General features: G+C 44.8%; 1 protein-coding gene across 2 annotated transcripts in view; it reads left to right on the top strand.

Annotated features, from left to right (window-relative positions):
- Positions 1 to 22418, top strand: part of LOC143788634 (very-long-chain enoyl-CoA reductase-like) — a 100819-nt gene that overhangs the window by 53768 nt on the left and 24633 nt on the right. Inside the window, exons 4-7 of one of the 2 annotated variants that reach the window (XM_077278435.1) lie at positions 3786 to 3830; positions 7488 to 7591; positions 8713 to 8828; positions 8924 to 9029. In XM_077278435.1, coding sequence (XP_077134550.1) covers positions 3786 to 3830; positions 7488 to 7591; positions 8713 to 8828; positions 8924 to 9029 — 371 coding nt within the window. The remainder of the gene's footprint in view (positions 1 to 3785; positions 3831 to 7487; positions 7592 to 8712; positions 8829 to 8923; positions 9030 to 22418) is intronic. The other variant, XM_077278437.1, reaches the window with a different exon arrangement.

Genomic DNA, 22418 nt, shown 5'->3' with positions numbered 1-22418 from the left:
AGGTAGGGGGGATACGCGAGATGGGGGAAAGATGATGAGTTCGGTTTTGTCTACATTGAGTTTTAGGAAGCGAGAGGTGCAGGAGGATAAGGCTGACAGACACTTTGGGATTCTGGACAGCAGAGAGGTGACATCTGGGCCAGAGAGGTAGATCTGAGTGTCGTCCGCATACAGGTGGTACTGGAAGCCATGGGACTTTGTGAGTTGTCCTAGGCCAAGGGTATAGATGGGAAAAAAGTAGGGGCCCTAGGACAGAGCCTTGAGGGACTCCATATTACCACCACAAAGTGACTGAATACTACAGTACTGATCATTAATAAAAACCACAATATTAATAACACTAATATTATCCTCAGTGCTATTATTGATAAGAGCTCTGTATATAGTATACAGTGTATAGTGTACAGGTAATACAGTGATCACCAGTGACATTATACACAGGAGCTCTGTATATAGTGACAGTGTACAGGTAATACAGTGATCACCAGTGACATTATACACAGGAGCTCTGTATATAGTGACACTGTACAGGTAATACAGTGATCACCAGTGACATTATACACAGGAGCTCTGTATATATTAAATAGTATACAGGTAGTACAGTGATCACCAGTGACATTATACACAGGAGTTCTGTATATAGTGTCAGTGTACAGGTAATACAGCGATCACCAGTGACATTATACATAAGAGCTCTGTATATAGTGACAGTGTACAGGTAATACAGTGATCCCCAGGGATATTCTACAGAGCTCCTGTGTATAATATCCCTGGGGATCACTGTATTACCTGTACACTGTCACTATATACAGAGCTCCTGTGTATGTAGTGTACAGGTAATACAGTGATTAAAAGTGATATTATACACAGGAGCTCTGTATATATTATATAGTGTACAGGTAATAGTGATCATCAGTGACATTATGCACAGGAGCTCTGTATATAGTGACAGTGTACAGGTAATACAGTGATCACCAGTGACATTATACACAGGAGCTCTGTATATATTATATAGTATACAGGTAATACAGTGATCACCAGCGACATTATACACAGGAGCTTTGTATATAGTAACAGTGTACAGGTAATACAGCGATCACCAGTGACATTATACACAGGAGCTCTGTATATAGTGACAGTGCACAGGTAATACAGTGATCACCAGTGACATTATACACAGGAGATCTGTATATAGTGACAGTGCACAGGTAATACAGTGATCACCAGTAACATTATACACAGGAGATCTGTATATAGTGACAGTGTACAGGTAATACAGCGATCACCAGTGACATTATTCACAGGAGCTCTGTATATAGTGACAGTGTACAGGTAATACAGCGATCACCAGTGACATTATACACAGGAGCTCTGTATATAGTGACAGTGTACAGGTAATACAGCGATCACCAGTTATACACGGGAGCTCTGTATATAGTGTACAGGCAATACAGGGAATACCAGTGCTGTTATACACCAGAAGCTCTGTATAGAACATATAGTGTATAAGTAATACAGTGATCACCGGTGACATTATACAGAGGAGCTTTGTATGTAGTGTCAGTGTGCAGGTAATACAGTGATCACCAGTGACATACACAGGAGCTCTGTATATAGTGTACAGGTAATACAGGGATTACCAGTGATGTGATATATAGGAGCTATGTATATAGTGACAGTGTACAGGTAATACAGTGATCACCAGTGACATTATACACAGGAGCTCTGTATATATTGTACAGGTAATACTGGGATTACCAGTGACCTTATACACAGAAACTCTGTATATAGTGTCAGTGTATAGGTAATACAGTGATCACCAGTGACATTATACACAGGAGCTCTGTATATAGTATATAAAGTGTAAATGTACAATAATATCATGAGGTACCAGTCACGTGTTAGAGAACCTGTCACCAGGTTTGGCTGATACAAGTTACGGCCACTGCCTTTCAGGGCTTATCTACAGCATTCTGTAATGCTGTATATAAGCCCTCGATCCAACCTGTAAGAGAAGAAAATAACTTTTATTATACTCACCTGCGGGGTTGTCCAGTCCGATGGGTGTCGCTCTTCTTGGTCTGGCGCCTCCCATCTTTTTGCGATGCCGTCCTCCTGCTTGCTTCATGTGGATGACGGCATCACAAGAAGATGAGAGGCGTCGGACCAAGAAGAGCGACACCCCTGGGACTGGACCACCCCGCAAGTGTGTATAATAAGTTATTTTTCTTATCTTTACTGGTCAGATCGGGGGCTTTTCTACAGCATTATAGAATGCTTTTGATAAGCCCTGAAAAGCGGTGTCCGTAATGCATATCAGCTAAACATGGTGACCGGTTCCCTTTAAGACATCATTCATCTTCACTTTTCCTCTTCATCTGGTGCAGACCACCATTACTTCACCCAGCCAGGATTAATCTCTGCAGAAAATAACACACGGTCATCTATAACTGATCGCTTCAAAAACACATTCCCCACTTTTCCCCAATTTCTACACTGCACCAGATGAAGGAAAAATGCGACATAGTGCTGCCCTGCACAGTAAAATTACCTCCCTTTTGTCAACCCCCCCACCCATGGAAAACCAATATCCTCAAAAGTAAAATATATTACAGCAGTAATAATGTCCCCTAATTGGCCTCTACAGTAATTATGTCCCCCACATGCCACCATAGAGCAATATAATCTGTTATTCACTCTCACCCCAATACAGTAATTATGTCCCTTATCCTGGGCCCCTTCCTGTAATTATGCCCCCCATGCTGGGCTCTCATGTGTCTCCCATCGATTCTGTAATTACAATAAAACAAGATGCTTCTTACGTGTCCGTGGTCCAGCAGTGTCCTTTTCTTGCTTCATTTGTGGCGCAGATGTGCTGACGCATGGTAGTGATGTCATACGCTGGTGACATGTGCCCCGACATCAGCTGCCGGGCCCGCACCCATTTTACCTATTGTGGTGCAGGAAGGGCTTCCTGCTCCACAATATGTCAACTGAATGTGCGTCTAATGAAGCACATTCAGTTGAAATTGGTGAGGCGGCCTCCGTAACCAGATCGGGGGCTGAAATTTTAATTGGTTCTCCCGAGCCTGCGTGAACTGGCTGAATCCCACCCCTGTGTGAGCGGGATACTTGGCTGTATACATTCAAGGCTATACAGGCAGTTTTAGTTAGAGCATAACCAACCCACAGAGTTTAACCCATTACAAAAGGGCCAAGGGTGGTGGAACCATAGAATCAATAGTTGTCTACAAACTTAGCACTGTCCCCCAGTGGCATCCTTTCTTCTTTTTCCAGCAAAAAGTGATCATCATCAGCGGCCTTTTCGTTCCTCTGATCCAGAAGATGTATATCTGGCTCGTACAGAATGTGAAGGCTGCAGTGTTGCCGATTGGCAGCAGCGGTCATGTCATGCCATCTGCCAGAAAAATACAAAGGGTAGAGAAGGGGCACTGGTCTCCGACCACCCTTGACCCAGTTAAAAAGGGTTTTTAAACTAATAAACTGCAGGAAAGTAGGTTATAGCTGAACTGTTAAAGGGGTTGTCCATTACAGTCCATATATCATAAATCTAAAAAAAACCCAAAAACAGACAGAAACTTGGCACAACATTGATTGGAAAACTGTACAAGTAGCTCGGACCTAGTAATGAGATTTTCGAAATCCATTTTCCCAGTGGCAAAGGTGAGTTTTTAGATTTTGACTACAGATTACCTTGACATAAGACTTTTTCCATTTCTTGTTTTTCGCTTTTTGTTTTCTAAAGCTTGTTTCTTCTCTTACAGATCCTCAGTGGTATCCAGCAAGACAATCAATACGGTTAGACCCCAGTATGTAGGGGAGATTCCCTTAGGAGTAAATAACTTTTAAACAAAGTTTTGCTTTACTTTTGATAATGTTCGTGTAGAAGATGTTTCTCATCATCTTCGCACTGAACCTCATCACTCAGCCTCATCTGATTATTAATATTAAGAATTCACATTAGTTTATGCAATGTTCATTGAGCTGGATTACGCAGAATTTGTGTTTTTTATTGAATAGACTAGCTGTACTACCCGGCTTCGCCCGGGTTAATGACTGCTGTTAGCAAAATAGAATGTGTTAACAAAAATTTATTCTGCACGCAAAAACCACAAAACAAATAGATAGAAATGTAATTATTAAAAGGCAAAAACTAAGCAAATAGAAGCATTTCTTAACATATATTAGCTTTGTTATACTGAGAATGTCTTTGTTGCCTATATTAACCAATCAGAGCTCAGATTAATTAACTGTAGCAAAATAGAAGCTGAGCTGTGATTGGTTGCTATTGGCAGCCTGATAAATCCCCAGCCAACAGTAAGCCCACCCCCTGGCAGTATATATTAGCTCACACATACACATAATAGACAGGTCATGTGACTGACAGCTGCCGGATTCCTATATGGTACATTTGTTGTTCTTGTAGTTTGTCTGCTTATTAAATCAGATTTTTATTTTTGAAGGATAATACCAGACTTGTGTGTGTTTTAGGGCGAGTTTCATGTGTCAAGTTGTGTGTGTTGAGTTGCGTGTGGCGACATGCATGTAGCGACTTTTGTGAGATGAGTTTTGTGTGGTGGCATGCGTGTAGCAACATTTTGTGTGTCGAGTTGCATGTGACAGGTTAGTGTAGCAAGTTGTGTGCAGCAAGATTTGTGCATGGCGCGTTTTGCGCGTGGCGAGTTTTATGTGTGGTGCGTTTTGAGTATGTGCAAGTTTTGTGTGAGGCAACTTCTGCATGTGTTGCAACTTTTGTACATGTGGCAATTTTTCTGTGTGTGCAAGTTTTGCATGAGGTGAGTTTTCCATGAGGTGAGTTTTGCACGTGTGGCGAGTTTTGCGTGAGCCTAGTTTTGCATATGGCGAGTTTTGCATGTAGCGAGTTTTGCGCGTGGCGAGTTTTGAGTGGTGACTTTTGTGTTTCGACTTTTATGTGGCGAGGTTGGTGTGTGTGTGTGGTGAAATGTGTGCTGAGGGTCGTATATGTGTTCAAGCACGTGGTAGTGTGTGGCGCATTTTGTGTTTGTGTTCATATCCCCGTGTGTGGTGAGTATCCCATGTCGGGGCCCCACCTTAGCAACTGTACGGTATATACTCTTTGGTGCCATCGCTCTAATTCTTTAAGTCCCCATTGTTCACATCTGGCAGCTGTCAATTTTCCTCCAACACTTTTCCCTTCACTTTTTCCCCATTATGTAGATGGGGGCAAAATTGTTTGGTGAATTGGAACGCGCGGGGTTAAAATTTCACCTCACAACATAGCCTATGATGCTCTCGGGGTCCAGACGTGTGACTGTGCAAAATTTTGTGGCTGTAGCTGCGACGGTGCAGATGCCAATCCCGGACATACACACATACATACATACACACATTCAGCTTTATATATTAGATATACCTGTATGTAATCTCCTGTATATAGTATATACCTGTGTGTCATCTCACCTATATATAGTATATATCTGTGTGTCATCTCCACATGTATATAGTATATACCTGTATGTCATCTCCTCCTATACATAGCATATACCTGTATGTCATCTCCTCCTGTATATACTATATACCTGTAGGTAATCTGCTCCTGTATATAGTATATACCTGTGTGTCATCTCCTCCTGTATATAGTATATACCTGTGTGTCATCTCTCCTGTATATAGTATATACCTGTGTGTCATCTCCCCTGTAAATAGTATATACCTGTGTGTCATCTCCTGTATATAGTATATACCGGTGTGTCATCTCCCCTGTAAATAGTATATACCTGTGTGTCATCTCCTGTATATAGTATATACCTGTGTGTCATCTCTCCTGTATATAGTATATATCTGTGTGTCATCTCCTGCATATAGTATATACCTGTGTGTCATCTCCCCTGTAAATAGTATATACCTGTGTGTCATCTCCTCCTGTATATAGTATATATCTGTATGTCATCTCCTCCTGTATTAGCCCTCGTTCACACGTTATTTGGTCAGTATTTTTACCACAGTATTTGTAAGCTAAATTGGCAGCCTGATAAATCCCCAGCCAACAGTAAGCCCACCCCCTGGCAGTATATATTAGCTCACACATACACATAATAGACTGGTCATGTGACTGACAGCTGCCGGATTCCTATATGGTACATTTGATGCTCTTGTAGTTTGTCTGCTTATTAATCAGATTTTTATTTTTGAAGGATAATACCAGACTTGTGTTTTAGGGTGAGTTTCGTGTGTCAAGTTGTGTGTGTTGAGTTGCGTGTGGCGACATGCATGTAGGGACTTTTGTGAGATGAGTTTTGTGTGGCGACATGCGTGTAGCAACTTTTTGTCTGTCGAGTTGCATGTGACAGGTTAGTGTAGCAAGTTGTGTGCAGCAAGTTTTGCGCATGGCGAGTTTTGCGCGTGGCGAGTTTTATGTGTGGTGCCTTTTGATCATGTGCAAGTTTTGTGTGAGGCAACTTTTGCATGTGTTGCAACTTTTGTGCATGTGGCAATTTTTCTGCGTGTGCAAGTTTTGCGTGTGGCGAGATTTCCATGAGGTGAGTTTTGCATGTGGAGTTTTGCGCGTGGCGAGTTTTGAGCGCCGACTTTTGTGTTTCGACTTTTATGTGGCGAGGTTGGTGTGTGTGGTGAAATGTGTGCTGAGGGTGATATATGTGTTCGAGCACGTGGTAGTGTGTGGGGCATTTTGTGTGTGTGTTCATATCCCCGTGGTGGTGTGGTGATTATCCCATGTCGGGGCCCCACCTTAGCAACTGTACGGTATATACTCTTTGGCGCCATCGCTCTCATTCTTTAAGTCCCCCTTGTTCACATCTGGCAGCTGTTAATTTGCCTCCAACACTTTTCCTATCATTTTTTCCCCATTATGTAGATAGGGGCAAAATTGTTTGGTGAATTGGAAGGCGCGGGGTTAAAATTTCGCCTCACAACATAGCCTATGACGCTCTCGGGGTCCAGACGTGTGACTGTGCAAAATTTTGTGGCTGTAGCTGCGACGGTTCAGATGCCAATCCCGGACACACACACACACACACACACACACACACACACACACACACACACACACACACACACACACACACACACACACACACACACACACACACACACACACACACACACATACATACATACATACATACATACATACATACATACATACACACATACATACACACATTCAGCTTTATATATTAGATTAACTTTTTTCCATTAAAACTATAAGACTACAGAGCTATATATACCGTATATATTTTTAAAGTTTTTACCATCCATTGTGGAGCTTTTATTCTACTACAATGTAAATCCGCACTAGTCCCTTTACCCATAGTTTAGTGTAACATACATAAGAAATAATCAGAACTATGTAACGATCTACCACTGTAATATCATCTCCGGAGAAATCGGTGTCCTATGTAGGAGATAGAAGTCTGAGCATTATGTACTGAACATTTACAAGTATTTCCATGTTTTCAATATAGAGGGAAGGTCATTAAAAGACGACGAAGTCCTGCGAGAGCTTCCAGTTGGCACCACAGCTACCTTATATTTTAGAGATTTAGGTCCCCAAATTGGATGGACTATGGTAATCCTTCAAATTATTCATCTATAGTTAAAATAAAAGGGTTTTCTAATTTAGAAAAAAAAAAACCATATTCTGCTTAAAGCTCGTTGCAGATGTCATTCTTGGGGGCTTACCTCCTATCTTCATAAGATGATGTCCTCTTTGCTTTTCGGCTCTGGCATACTTTGTCTGCCCTGTTGAGGACAGAGCAAAGTACTGCAGTGCGCAGGGACTGGGCCTCTCTGACCTTTCCTGGCGCCTGCGCGCTGCAGTACTTTGTTCTGCCCTTAACAGGACAGACCAAGTACACCTGCGCCGGAGCCGTGGCAGGAAGACAAGAAGAGGACATCATCGTAAGAAGATGGGAGGCCCCGGACCGCGACACCCATCGGACCTGAACCTAACCGGGACAGCCCCTGGGCGAGTATAATAAAACTTGATTTTCTTATCTTTCAGGTTACATCGGGGGCTTATCTACAGCATTCCAGAATGCTGTAGATAAGCCCCTGATGCCGGTGGCCTTAGCTTATAGGCGAATTTTGGGGTGACACACTCCCTTTAACAGGGTCAACTGTTTGTAGTGGAAAGCTCCGGTGCAGAATCGCGGCTGGTCAGTCAGGTCATCCTGACGTAGAATGGCTCAAAATCACCATCCACATCAATGTCCATCTGATTGCAACTATTAAATCTATTTCTGATGTGGATGGCGCTTTGACACTACACAATGGTCCCGATTCATCATCATCTTTTCTCGTCTTGTGGTATTCATTGCCGTTTTCTGTGCCAAACTCTGCAAAATGGCGCACGGAGTACTTGAATTTCGAATCAGTTTTAGCTTAAAAAAAAAAAAAAGTCACAAAAATTGTGCAAAAAATTTTTGGGGCGTACATAAAATCACTTCAGGGGGAACCTGGAGCACATTTAAAAAAAAAAAAGGTCCTTTCGAAATGTTGCAAATGATGAATCGGGTGAAAAAATCTGGAAAGCCTAAAATCCACCCACAAGGGCAAACTGAAATAAAAAAATCAGACACAAAGTCATTAAGTAACTTTATATAAAGGTGACGTTGAAACACTGAATATCGTGCAAACAAAACTATACACTGCTGATTCAATATCTGTTTTTTTTTTTTTTTTTTGCAGGTTTTTCTAACAGAATATGCAGGGCCACTTTTTGTATATTTTTTGTTCTATTTCCGGATGCCTTTTTTCTACGGATTAGCCAAGGCTTTTACCTCAAGTCCTCACTCCGTCGTTCAGTAAGTTCCATATTGAAGTAACGTTGCCTTTGCTTGATGTTCAGCTCTGGGATAGGATGTTGTAACCTGCTGATGAGATGCATTTTCTTCTCCAGCTTGGCTTGCTGCTGTCACTCGTTCCACTATATCAAAAGATTGATAGAAACAATATTTGTTCATCGATTTTCCCATGGGACAATGCCGCTGAAGAGTATAGTAAAGGTAAGGCGTACGGCTGCTTTTGTAGCATCCATTCATATGTATAGACCTAATGCCTGTACATAGAGAATGGTTGGGAAACCCTCCTGTATTCATATCTGTGATGTATGGGGGGTATATCAATATCTGGTGCTTTTACTGCAATTACTGTCTCAAAACTTGGGTGTCATAAGAATATGCCTAATGGACCAGAGCGATGATCCTTTTTAGTCTTTGTACTAAAATTATATGTAAAAATGATAAAATATTTGTATGTGCTATGTAAATGACCATTAAAACAAATTAGAGGAATGATATATATGGGACAAGCGGATAATATTCATTTAAAGGGAATCTATCAGCAGGTTTGTTATGTAATCCTAGAACACCATGATAAAGTTGCTGAGAGCCTGATTCCAGCAATGTGTCACTTACTGGGCTGTAATAATAAAATCAGTGTTTTATCAGCAGGAAATTATCACTAGAAGACTAGGAGTCTCATGCCTCCTAGTCAACTTCTCAATGTAACCCCACCCCCCTCACTGATTGGCAGCTTTCTGTGTACTATAAAAGGCTGCCAATCAGTGATGTGGGTGGGGTTACACAGGGTTCAGCATTGTATCAAAATGACAGTAAGACCAGCCAGTGACACATCACTGAAATTAGGGTTTTAGTCCAAACACCATGCTCTTAGACGGCGTAGCAAAAACATGGTGACCGATTCCCTTGAAAGAGCGTTTCTATGCAAAGTTATGTAAGAGGTGTTAACTCATCAGAGGCAATCCTTTCCGATTGTGACTTTACGGGAGGGTGATCAGCGGATCACCTTGGCCCTTCTTACAGAATGACTTTGTTTTGGCTCATAGAGGGAAGTCCCAGCAGGACAAATCCTTCTATAATCATTACTTTTAAGTGCATGTTATGCAGTGTATAGAATGTCCTATTTCCTATTAAATGACAAAAGTCATTGAAAGGAGAAAAAGCCGAGCCGCACAGCCGTGCATTCACCCAGAACTAACTGCGGTTTAATCAAGGTGTGTGCGGAGAGCCTGACACCAAGGCAGAGGTGCTCGCTTGAAGCAAGGGAACCGCCAGAGGAAACATGTAGAAAGCGGCAACACTCACCATCCTTGTACGATCTGATTTCTTTATTGAAAAGTGCGATACAACACCGGCATCTTCACGGCTCGGGATAGTGCAGGAAAAGAGGAGGTGAGCAGCGCTTCATTGGACCCGTGGAAGCGCTGCCGTTGGCGCGAAACGGCCGTCGTCACATCCTGCTCACCTCCTCTTTTCCTGCACTATCCCGAGCCGTGAAGATGCCGGTGTTGTATCGCACTTTTCAATAAAGAAATCAGATCGTACAAGGATGGTGAGTGTTGCCGCTTCTTTCTACATGTTTCCTATTAAATGACAACCCTTACGTAACAGCAGATGGACAGTCATGGCTGAAAGTGTTGCCACCCTTGAAATTGGTCCAGAAAATGAAGTATTTCTCCCAGAACATTATTGCAGTTACATATATTTTGTTGTTCACAAGTTTTTTCCTTTTATGTGTATTGGAACAACACAAAAAAAAACGGAGAAAAAAAAGCAAATTGGACATTTCGCACAACCTCAAAAATGGGCTGGACAAAATTGTTGGCACCCTCAACTCAATATTTGGCTGCACACCCTTTATAATAAATAACTGCAATCAATTGCTTCCTATAACCACTAGCAAGCTTCTTATATCTCTCAACTGGAATTTTCTCTGTCGCCCATGACGGCACCATGGAGAGAGGGGATCCGCCCACCAAGGACAGGAAACCTACAGATAAAAAGGCGGTACCACTCTCCTGCATCAGTTGGTTTCCTGTCCTTGATGGGAGACCTACAGACTTACCAGAAAGAAGATCGACGTGGGATTCCGGGGCCAATCAGTCCGACTCAGGCAGCTGGGGTCCCTCTGCCTCGGCTGGTGTGGTTACCCGAGGCACCACCGCTGGGGCTAGTAGGCCTTTAGGGTGTGTGGGGGAGGTGACATGGAGTTCGCGGTCACCTCCCCAGGTAAGAGGCAGCAACTGCAACATCCAGGGGGGTCCCTCTGTGGTTGCGGGAGGTGTAGCGTGGCCCTCCCTGTAAAAGCGTCAGCCTGCACACTGCACCGCCACCCGGCGTGCAGAGCCGCGCATTAAGGCCGCAAGGAGCCGGTTCCTCTCCAGAGGTGCTTCTAGGGCGACATCTTGGTCCGACGGCGCATGCCCGAGACTTACCAGTCTCTCGATAGCGCAGGAGCACGGGAGCTGCGCAGGCCCCAGTGGGGCGCTTCTGCGCAGGCGCCGACGGCGGGAGCTTCTGCGCAGACGCCGGTGGGGGCTGCGCGGGCGCCGGAGGAGGCTTCTGCGCAGGCGCCGGCGTTGACCGCTACGGCGCATGCGCCAATGATGGGCGCATCTGCGCAGACGCCGGCGTTTGATGGGTCGGCGCTCGCACCGGCGTTGTGCGCATCTGCGCCGGCTCTGGACATCTGCGCCGGCGGATGGGCGCATCTAAGTATCGGCGCGGGCGCTGGCAGGGAGGCGCATCTGCGCCGGCGGACGGCGCTCGGCGCCGAATCTATGAGCTCTGCGCAGGCGCAAAATTAAAAAAAAAAAAAAAAAAGCGGCGGGAATCTCCCGTTTAAAAAAGGAACAGAATCAGTTGCCAGCGGCTCCGCAGCGTTACCCGCAGTGTTATCTGTAACACGAGCCAAGCAGCAGTACGAGCCTCTGGCCAGCGTGAGCCTTGTGTCACAGCATTGGCGCCACAGTGGCAGCACCAGCCGCAGCAACAACGGCAGTATGAGTGACCCAGCATCACCCGTGCCAGAATCACCACCTCCAGGGTCGTCGCAGCAGCAAAAACGATGACGACAACTGAAAGGACACCAGGATACCACCGGTAAAGAACGCCAAAGGTCTCAGCATAGCAAGGAGTCCAGCACGGCGTCAGGGAAAAAGACGGACACAGAGCATCCCCAACCGGTATTTATGGGTCCTGGAGGTGGTAAGTGATCTTCCTGAATGTCAGAGGCAGTAAGATTATTATTTGTCTCTCTTATAGGGGAAGAAAAGCTTAGGAAAAACTAAGCATAAAATCTGTGCCCTTTGTAGAGAAGATCTCCCATCTACCTGGGAGAAAAGACTATGTAATACATGCATACAGCAAACAGTATCTGAGAGCCTTCCCGGGTTCGCAGCTGATTTAAAAACCCTGATCAAGGATCAGGTCGAAGACACCTTTAGATCCCTTTTAAAAAAGGAAAAAAACGGAGAAAGACCAGACACAGGTCCCCGTCTCCGGCATCAGACACAGACAGTGATAGCTCAGTCTCAGGTTCCTCTGACTCCTCTTCTTCATCATCGTCCTCTTCTTCCTCGGCGGGGCACAGTTGTTTTCCCATAGAAGACACTGATGGCCTCATAAAAGCAGTGAGGAGCACTATGGGGCTGGTAGACTCTCACCCCAAAAGATCGGTTCAGGACATTATGTTTGGGGGTCTAGAACAGAGAAAGAAGAGGGCCTTTCCGCTCAATGATGCGATATCGTCACTAATTAAAAAAGAGTGGAAAAAAAACATAAAAAAATCACTGTTAACTCCGAAAAGAAAGTACCCCTTCGAGGACGAATCCTGCTCCTTCTGGGATAGAGCCCCTAAACTAGATGTCGCCATAGCTAAGGCATCAAAAAAATTTGCTCTCCCTTTTGAAGACATGGGGGTCCTGAAAGACCCTATGGACAAGAAGGCGGATGCCTTTCTCAAAAGCTCCTGGGAGGCAGCGGGAGGAGGTCTAAAGCCGGCAGTAGCAGCCGCATGTACATCCCGCTCCCTGATGATCTGGTTAGATCAACTAGAGGGCCAGCTCAAAGGAAAATCATCCCGGGACTCAATCCTCAATACCTTGCCGGTAATGAAAGGGGCTGCGGCATTCCTGGCCGATGCTTCGGCCGTTTCCATCAGATTAGCTGCCAGATCAGCAGTCTTCTCGAACTCAGCTAGGCGCGCGCTCTGGCTTAAATGCTGGCCGGGCGATCTGCAAACAAAAACAAAACTATGTACCATCCCCTGCGAAGGAGAATTTCTGTTCGGCTCCACCCTAGACGACATCCTGGAAAAAGCAGGGGATAAAAAGAAATCTTTTCCCTCTCTGAGTTTCCCCTCCTATAGGAAGCCCTTTCGGAGCAAGAGGTTTTTCCGTAAAAAAACGGGGAGAGGCCAAGGGAGATGGGAAGATAAGAAAAACAAAAACAAGGGATTCATTTTTAACAAAAATCCCAACGATAACAAAAAGCCTCCCCAATGAAGGTTGGCCCCAGGTAGGGGGGAGACTGTCACTCTTTCTCTCGGCCTGGGAGAGGATTACCTCCAGTCACTGGATTCTGAGCATAATAGAATCAGGGCTGAAATTGACATTTCAAAAATACCCTCGTCCCTCCTTTACGATGACTTCTCCAAGGTCTTCAGCGGAAGAACAACTGGCATTGGAGAACGAAGTCATCGGGCTAGTAGGAAAAGGCGTACTCCTGGAAGTTCCCCCTCAAGAAAGAGGGCAAGGGTACTATTCTCCTCTGTTCCTGAGGAAAAAACCAGACGGGTCCTACAGGACGATCATAAACTTGAAAGCCCTAAACAGTTGTCTAGAGATTCAAGATGGAAACAATAAAGTCATCTATAAAAATGCTGTTTCCTCAATGCTTCATGGTAGTCCTGGACCTGAAGGACGCGTATTACCATGTCCCCATACACAAAGATCACCAAAAGTTTCTCAGACTGGCAGTTTACATCGGGGGGTGGGGGGGGGTGGTACGCCGCTTTCAATTCTTGGCTCTACCCTTTGGTCTAGCCATAGCCCCGAGAATTTTCACAAAACTGATTGCGGAGGTAATGGCTCATCTCAGGGAACAAAACACCCTAATTGTGCCTTATCTAGACGACTTTTTGGTGATAGGCTCCTCCCCCCAACACTGCGAAAATCAGCTGACAACAGTAATACACTCTTTAAGGGAGTTGGGCTGGCTAATAAACTTACAAAAGTCCAGGCTGTTGCCTTCCCAGGTCAGGAGTATCTAGGACTCTCACCCTAGACTCCATAAAAATGGAATGTCGGCTCCCGGGGAACAAAAAAACAAAAAATTCAGGGTCTAGCATCAAAAATGCAATCTCTTCCCTCCATAACCCTCCGCCAGGCAATGTCCCTCTTAGGCTCTATGACTTCATGCATCCCCGCAGTCCAGTGGGCTCCGTTCCATTCAAGAGACCTCCAGTGGCAAATCCTATCAGAACAGGTCTCTCTAGGGGAGCATTTAGAAGGGCGGTTAACATTATCTCCTCGCACAAGTCACTCACTAGTCTGGTGGACATCGCAGGAAAATCTTTCCCGGGGAGTCCCGTGGGTGTTCCCAGTTTCAAAGGTCCTAACCACGGACGCAAGTCCCACGGGGTGGGGTGCTCATCTCGACGATCTAGTAGCCCAGGGCCCTTGGTCATCAACACTAAAAAACAAATCCTCCAATATGAAGGAACTTTTAGCAGTCAAGTTTGCCCTGCGGGAATTCTTGGGTCCTCTCCACTCTCACCATGTCAGGGTGATGTCGGACAACCAGGTGGTGGTATCATACCTAAATCACCAGGGGGGTACTCGTTCCCAGAGTCTGATGGAGGTGACCAAGTCAATCCTACAAATAGCCGAGACCAACCTCCTTTCCCTAACAAGCCTGCATATAAAGGGGGTCGACAATGTCAAAGCAGACTTCCTCAGTCGCTCCAGCCTAAAACAGGGGGAATGGGAGCTAAATCAGGCAGTATTTACCCAGATCACAAAAAGATGGGGTGTTCCCAAAATAGACCTCTTCGCAAACTACCTGAACAAAAAAGTGGACTCTTTTTGCTCCATAGCTCCCCTGGGGAACCCAGTAGTAGTAGATGCATTCCTGATCCCTTGGCATCATCAGCTGGCTTATGCTTTTCCTCCTCTCTCTCTGATTCCGGCAGTGCTGAGGAAAATTCGGGAGGACGGGGCTCTTGTAATATTGATAGCCCCGTTCTGGCCGAAGAGGCCTTGGTTCTCCTGGATGAGGAAAATGTCAATATCCGATCCATGGTTGTTACCAGACCTCCCAAACCTTCTATCTCAAGGCCCGGTCCATCATCCGCAAGTCAAGAGCTTGCACTTGACGGCTTGGCTTTTGAGAGGAAGCTATTAGAAGGCAGAGGATTCTCTCCGGGGCTAATTTCAACTCTACTTCAAAGTAGAAAACCAGTCACAACAAAGCAATATGGTAAAATATGGAAAAAATTCCTTTCATCATCAGGGGCAAAAATAGGGGAAGAAATCCCCCTTAAATCCATATTAGAATTTTTGCAAAATGGGTTGGAGATTGGTCTAGCCACGAGCACCCTAAAAGTTCATGTCGCAGCTTTAGGAGCCCTATTCAATTTCGATTTAGCCTCAAATAGGTGGGTCTCTAGGTTTATCAGGGCAGCCGGGAGATCTAGACCTCTTCCAGTAAGGGTTACCCCCCCAATGGGACTTAAATTTGGTCCTTAAAGCACTGACTAAATCTCCTTTTGAACCATTAGATGAAATCTCATTGAAAAACCGATCTCTCAAAACCTCCCTGCTGGTCGCCCTCACATCCGCCCGCAGGGTTAGTGACATACAGGCACTTTCAGCTAACCCCCCTTACACTCAGTTCTTAGAGGATAGAGTCATTTTAAAGATAGACCCAGCATACCTCCCGAAAGTGGCTTCCAGATTTCAGAGATCTCAGGAGATATCTCTCCCCTCTTTCTGTCCCCACCCTAAAAATAGGGAGGAACAAATATTACATACATTAGATGTCAGAAGATGCCTCCTGCAATACTTAGAAGCCACCAGGGAGAGTAGGGAGGATGCTTCTCTGTTTGTGTCTTTCCAGGGTCCCCGAAAGGGGAAAAAAGCCTCCAAAGCCACACTAGCGAGATGGATCTCGGAAGCTATCAGCCTATCATACTCGGCAAATAGACTGTCCACTCCAGGGGAAGTCAAGGCTCACTCTACAAGAGCAGTAGCAGCCTCTTGGGCGGAGAAGGCCGGAGCTTCTATAGACCAGATATGTAGAGCTGCTACTTGGTCATCACCTTCCACATTCTATAGGCACTATAGATTGGACCTTATCTCCTCTTCGGACCTTACCTTCGGTAAAAGGGTTCTAGAGGCAGTGGTCCCTCCCTGAATGTACAATCTATTCAAATCTCTCCGTGGTGCCATCATGGGCGACAGAGAAAAATATAGTTCTTACCGATAACGGTATTTCTCTGAGCCCATGACGGCACCCGTACATTCCCTCCCTTCACTTATGGGTGTACACATCAACACAGTGTCATAGATTATTTGATTTTAGGCACGCGGTATCTTAATTATACTAAGTAATGTTAAAACTAACTAACTTTTGTAGTCTCCCATCGTTGTCTATGTAAACAACTGATGCAGGAGAGTGGTACCGCCTTTTTATCTGTAGGTTTCCTGTCCGTGGTGGGCGGATCCCCTCTCTCTGTGGTGCCGTCATGGGCTCAGAGAAATACCGTTATCGGTAAGAACTATATTTTTTGACCACTCTTCTTTTGCACACTGCTCCAGATCTCTCATATTTGAAGGGTGCCTACTCCCAACAGCAGTTTTAAGCTTTCTCCACAGGTGTTCAATGGGAGAATTCTTCAGCGCTTTGTTTCCATCCATTTCTGGGTGCTTCTTGTAGCATTTTTAGGGTCATTGTCCTGTTGGAAGACTCATGACCTAGGAGGCAAATCCAGCTTTTTGACACTGAGCACTACATTTCAACCCAAAATCCATCGGTAATCTTCAGATTTCATGATGTCTTTCACACAGTCAAAGCATACAGTGCAAGAGGCAGCAAAACAAACTCAAAACACCTTTGAACCTCCACCATATTTGACTGTAGGCACTGTGTTCTTTTCTCTGTAGGCCTCATTCGGTTTTTGGTAAACAGAAGAATGGTGTGCTTCAGCAAAAACCTCTATCTTGGTCTCCTCTGTCCACATGACGCTTTCCCAGATGGATTTTGGCTTACTCAACGTACATTTTGGCAAACTGCAGTCTAGCTTTTTTATGTCTATATGTCAGCAGTAGGGTCCTCCTGGGTCTCCTGCCATAGCGTTTAATTTCATTCAAATGTCAATTTATAGTTCATGCTGACACTGTACCCTGAGCCTGCAGGAGAGCAGAAATTTCTTTGGATCTTGATAGGGGCTGCTAATCCACCATCCTGACTATCCTGCGTGGCAACCTTTCATCATTTTTTTTTTTTCTCTCCCATCCACGTCCAGTGAGATTAGCTACAGTGCCATGAGTTGTAAACTTCTTTATTATGTTGCACACTATGGACAGAGTAACATCAAGATATCTGGAGATGAATTTGAAACTGAAGCCTTGAGATTGTTAATATTTTTCAACCATTTTGGTTCTCATGTCCTCAAACTGTTCTCTTCTCCTCTTTCTGTTCTTTCTGTTCTCCATGCTTATTGAGACACACAATGCAAAGATTGAGTCAACTTCTCCCCTTTTTATCTGGTTTCAGGTGTGATTTTCATATTGTGCACATCTGTTTCTTGCCACGGGTGGGTTTGAATGAGCATCACTTACTTGAAACAGAGTTGTTTACCCACAATTTTGGAAAGGTGCCAACTATTTTGTCTGGCTCATTTTGCGGGTATTGTGTGAATTGATGTCCAGTTTGCCTTTTTTTCTCTGTATTTTTTGTTGTTGTTCCAATACACCCAAAGGAAATAAACAAACGTGTATAACAACACATGTGTAATTGCAATAGTTTTCTGTCAGAAATGCTTCATTTCTGGAACAATTTCAAAGGTGCTAACACTTTCGGCTATGACTGTATCAGATGCAGACAAGGAGCTGCTAAGGAACCCATACTGTTACTCATTGGGTGGGAGCCTTTTGTGCTTTAAATTGGAACTGTGCTTTCCACAAACTTTGCAAAAATAAATGGCACAGTTGAATAAAAGAAACATTGAAATATGTTGGAGAAACGTGCTACTTTTTCCACTTCTGAGCCTATTCTTCCATTTCTCCCTGCCTCCCAAACTGGTCATCCACTCTGAAACAGATCTCGACTCCATTGTGCTTAGACAAGATGCACTGCCAAGTCAGTGAGTCTACACCTCCTGCTATACTTTAGGGAGAGAGAATGAAGAAGGATGAGAGTGAGAAAACAAGCAGGGAAAGTTAGATTCTGCTGAGTGTTGCAACGAATCTTCTACCTCAACCTTGGAGTTGGATTCACATCTATACAGCTCATTACTGCTGTTTAATTTCCTTCATGCTACTTTTGTCTGTGTGCTAACTAAGGCATGAAGAACCGGAATCCCTCTTTGTGCTGTGCTCTAAATAGGAGACATCATATCAGCGAATTTCCACCTACCAGCTCAGAGGCAATTGCAAATTAAGAGATCTAGTCTGCAGAGGGGAAAACTCGTGAAAATGAAGAATGACCTATAGAGGCCGGAAATAGTGTTACTCATCATGCACAGACAGGACAGCTTATTGTGAATCGTTACTTGAAAGTACGTAGTTATACGCATTGCCTCCACCATGTTTTACAGAGGATGTGGTGTGCTTTGGATCATGAGCTGTACCAACCCATCGCCATACATTCTTCTTCCCACTATTCTAGTACAGGTTTATATTCATTTCATCTGAGTAAAGAATGCTTTTCCAGAACTGGGCTGGCTTCTTTAGCTGTTTTTTTGGCAAAGCCTAATCTCGCCTTCCTATTTTTAAGGCTGACTAATGGTTTGCACCTTGTGGTGAACCCTCCGTATTTGCTTTCATGAAGTCTTCTCTCTATAGGAGACTTGGATAATGAAACCCCTACTTTGTGGAAAGTGTTCTTCACTTGGGAGGATGTTGTGAAGGTTTTTTTTTTATAAGGGTCCTGTGATCATCCACCACTGTTGTCTTTCATGGATGTTCAGGCTTTCTTGAGTTTCCAAGCTCACCAGCGCACTTTTTTTTTTTTGCAGAATGTACCAAGCTGTTGATTTGGCCACTCCTAACATTTCTGCTATCTATCTGATGGACTTTTTTTAGCCTAATAATGGTCTGTTTCTCTTCCATTGACCATTCCTTTGACCGCATGTTGTGGGTTCATAACAGCTTCCAAATGAAAATGCCACACCTGGATTCAGCTCCAGACTTTTTACCTGCCTGATAGATGATGCATTAATGAGAAAATAGCCCACTAAAGTGCTTTTGAGATAATTATCCAATTACTTTTGGTCCTTTTCCATGGCGACGACTATATCATAGTGGTTGCCATGGCGACAATAATGTCCGTGTATTGCCATGGTCACGTGGATGGCATAGTGGGTTGCGTTGGTGATGATTTTCATAATGAGTTGCCATGGTGATGAGGTCATAGTGGTTGCCATGGCAACAATGCCGGTGTGTTGCCATGGCGACGGGAATGCCACAGTGAGTTGCCATAGCGGCTATGATGTCATAATGGTTGCCATGACAATGTAATAGGGGGTTGCCATGGCAACTGTTGTCATAGTGGGTTGCCATGGCAACTGTTGTCATAGTGGGTTGCCATGGCAACTGTTGTCATAGTGGGTTGCCTGGTGACAACGATGTCAGTGTGTTGCCATGGTGACGTGGATGCCATAATCGGTTGCGTTGCTGATGATTATGTCATAATGGGTTATCATGGTGACAATGATGTCATAGTGGTTGCCATGGCAACAATGATGTCAGTGTGTTGCCATGGCGACGGGAATGTCAGTGAGTTGCCATGGCGGCTATGATGTCATAATGGGTTGCCATGGTGATGATGCCACAATTGGTTGCCATGATGATGATGTCAGTGTGTTGCCATAGTGATGTCATAGTGGGTAGTCATGGCGACTATGCCATAGTGGGTTGCCATGGACATGAATGATGTCATAGTGGGTTGTCTAGGCGATGATGTAATAAGTTGCCATGGTGACCATTGTCATAGTGGGTTGCCGTGGCAACAATGATGTCATAGTGGGTTGCCGTGGCGACAATTCCATAATGGGTTGCCATGGTGATGATGATGCCATAATGGGTTGCCATTATGACGATGTTTTAATGGTTGTCATGGTGACGGTCATATTGTGTTGCATTGGTGATGATGATACCATAGTGGTTTGCCATGGCGACGATGTCATAAGCTGCCATGGTGACGATGGTGTCAGTAGTTGCCAATGCGACGATGATGTCATAGTGGTTGCCATAGTGGCAATGATGTCAGTGGTTGCTATTGCGGTGTTGCCATGGCGATGTTGATGTCATAGTGGGTTGCCATGTTAATGATGTCATAGTGGGTTGCCATAGCGACGTGGATGCCATAATGGGTTGCGTTGGTGATGATTGTCATAATGGGTTGCCATGGTGATGTCATAATGGCTGCCATGGCGGCTACGATGTCATAGTGGGTTGCCATGGTGACGATGTCATAATGGCTGCCATGGCGGCTATGATGTCGTAGTGGGTTGCCATGGTGACGATGATGTCATAGTGGGTTGCCATGGCTATGATGTCATAAGTTGCCATGGCGACAATGATGCCTTGGCAACCCATTATGACATAATCATCAGCCGCCTTGGCAACCCACCATGGCATCCATGTCATCATGGCAACACACTATGACAGCATTGTCTCCATGGCAAACCACTCTGACATCATGCTCGCCATGACTATGATGTCAGTGTGTTGCAATGGCGACGAGAATGCCAGTGAGATGCCAAGGCGGCTATGATGTCATAGTGGGTTGCCATGGCAACAGTGATGTCATAGTGTGTTACCATGGTGACAATGTCATAATTTGCCATGGTGATGATTGTCATAGTAGTTGCCGTGGTGACAGATATCATAATGTGTTGTTATGGCGATGATGACAGTGTGTTGCCATAGCGACGATGATGTTGTAGTTGCCATGGCGACAATCATGTCATAGTGGTTACCATGGCGATTATGCCAGTGAATTGCCATGGCGACGAGGATGTCATAGTGGGTTGCCGTGGCGACGTTGATGTCATAATGGGTTGCCATGGTGACGATGTCATAATGGTTGCCATGGCAATGATGCCATAGTGAGTTGCCTTGGCGACTATGATGTCAATGGGTTGCTGTCGCGACAATGATGTCAGCGGTTGCCATGGCGACAATGATGTCATAGTGGTTGCCATGGTGTCGATGATGTCATAGTGGGTTGCCGTGGCAACATTGATGCCATAATGGGTTGCCATAGCAACGATTATGCCATAAAAGGTTGCCATGGTGATGATGTCATAGAGGTTGCCATGGCGATGATGTCATAGTGTGTTGCCAAGACGACTATGATGTCATAGTGGGTTACCATGGCAACTATGATGTCATAGTGTCATAGTGGGATGCCATGGCTACAATAATGCCATAGTGGGTTGCCATGGCTAAAATGATGCCATAGTGGGTTGCCATGGCGATGATGATCTCATAAGTTGCCATGGCAACAATTATGCTATAATGGGTTGCCATGGTGACGATGATGTCATAGTTGGTAGTCATGACAATGATGTCAGTGTGTTGCCATGGTGACGATGACATAGTGGGTGGCGATGATGATGTCATAAAGTTTGCCATGGTGTCGATGATGTCATAGTGGTTGCCATGGAAACAATGTCACTGTGTTGCCATGACAACGGGAATGCCACAGTGAGTTGCCATGACGACTATGATGTCATAGTGGGTTGACATGATGACAATGATGTCATGGTTTCCATGGTGACAATGATGTCGTGGTTGCCCTGGTGACGATGTTGTGGTTGCCATGGTGACAATGATGTCATAATGGGTTGCCATGGTGACAATGGCAATGATGATGCCATAGTGTGTTGCCATAGTGACTATGATGTAGTAGTTGGCGTGACGACAATGATGTCAGTGGGTTGCCATGGCGACGTTGATGCCAGAATGGGTTGCCATGGTGATGATGTCATAGTGGGTTGACATGGAGATATCATAGTGGGTTGCCAAGGTGATGTCAGAGATGTTGCCATGGCAACTATGATGTCATAGTGGGTTGCAATGATGCCATAGTGGTTGCCAAGTTGACGCTGATGCCATAGTGGGTTGCCATGGCGCTGATGCCATAGTGAGTTGCCATGGTGACAATGATGTCATAATAAGTTGCCATGGTGATGATGTCATAAGTTGCCATGGTGACGATGATGTCACGATGATGTCATAGTAATTGCCATGGCGACAATGTCACTGTGCTTCCATAGCGATGGGAATGCCACAGGGAGTTGCCATGGCAATGATTGTCATGGTGGGTTGCCATTGCGACGATGATGTTATAGTGTTACCTTGG

Source organism: Ranitomeya variabilis, chromosome 8, assembly GCF_051348905.1.
Source record: "Ranitomeya variabilis isolate aRanVar5 chromosome 8, aRanVar5.hap1, whole genome shotgun sequence".
Lineage (NCBI taxonomy): Eukaryota > Metazoa > Chordata > Amphibia > Anura > Dendrobatidae > Ranitomeya > Ranitomeya variabilis.
The sequence above is the reverse complement of the archived record's forward strand: the minus strand, read 5'-3'. Positions and strand labels throughout refer to the sequence as shown.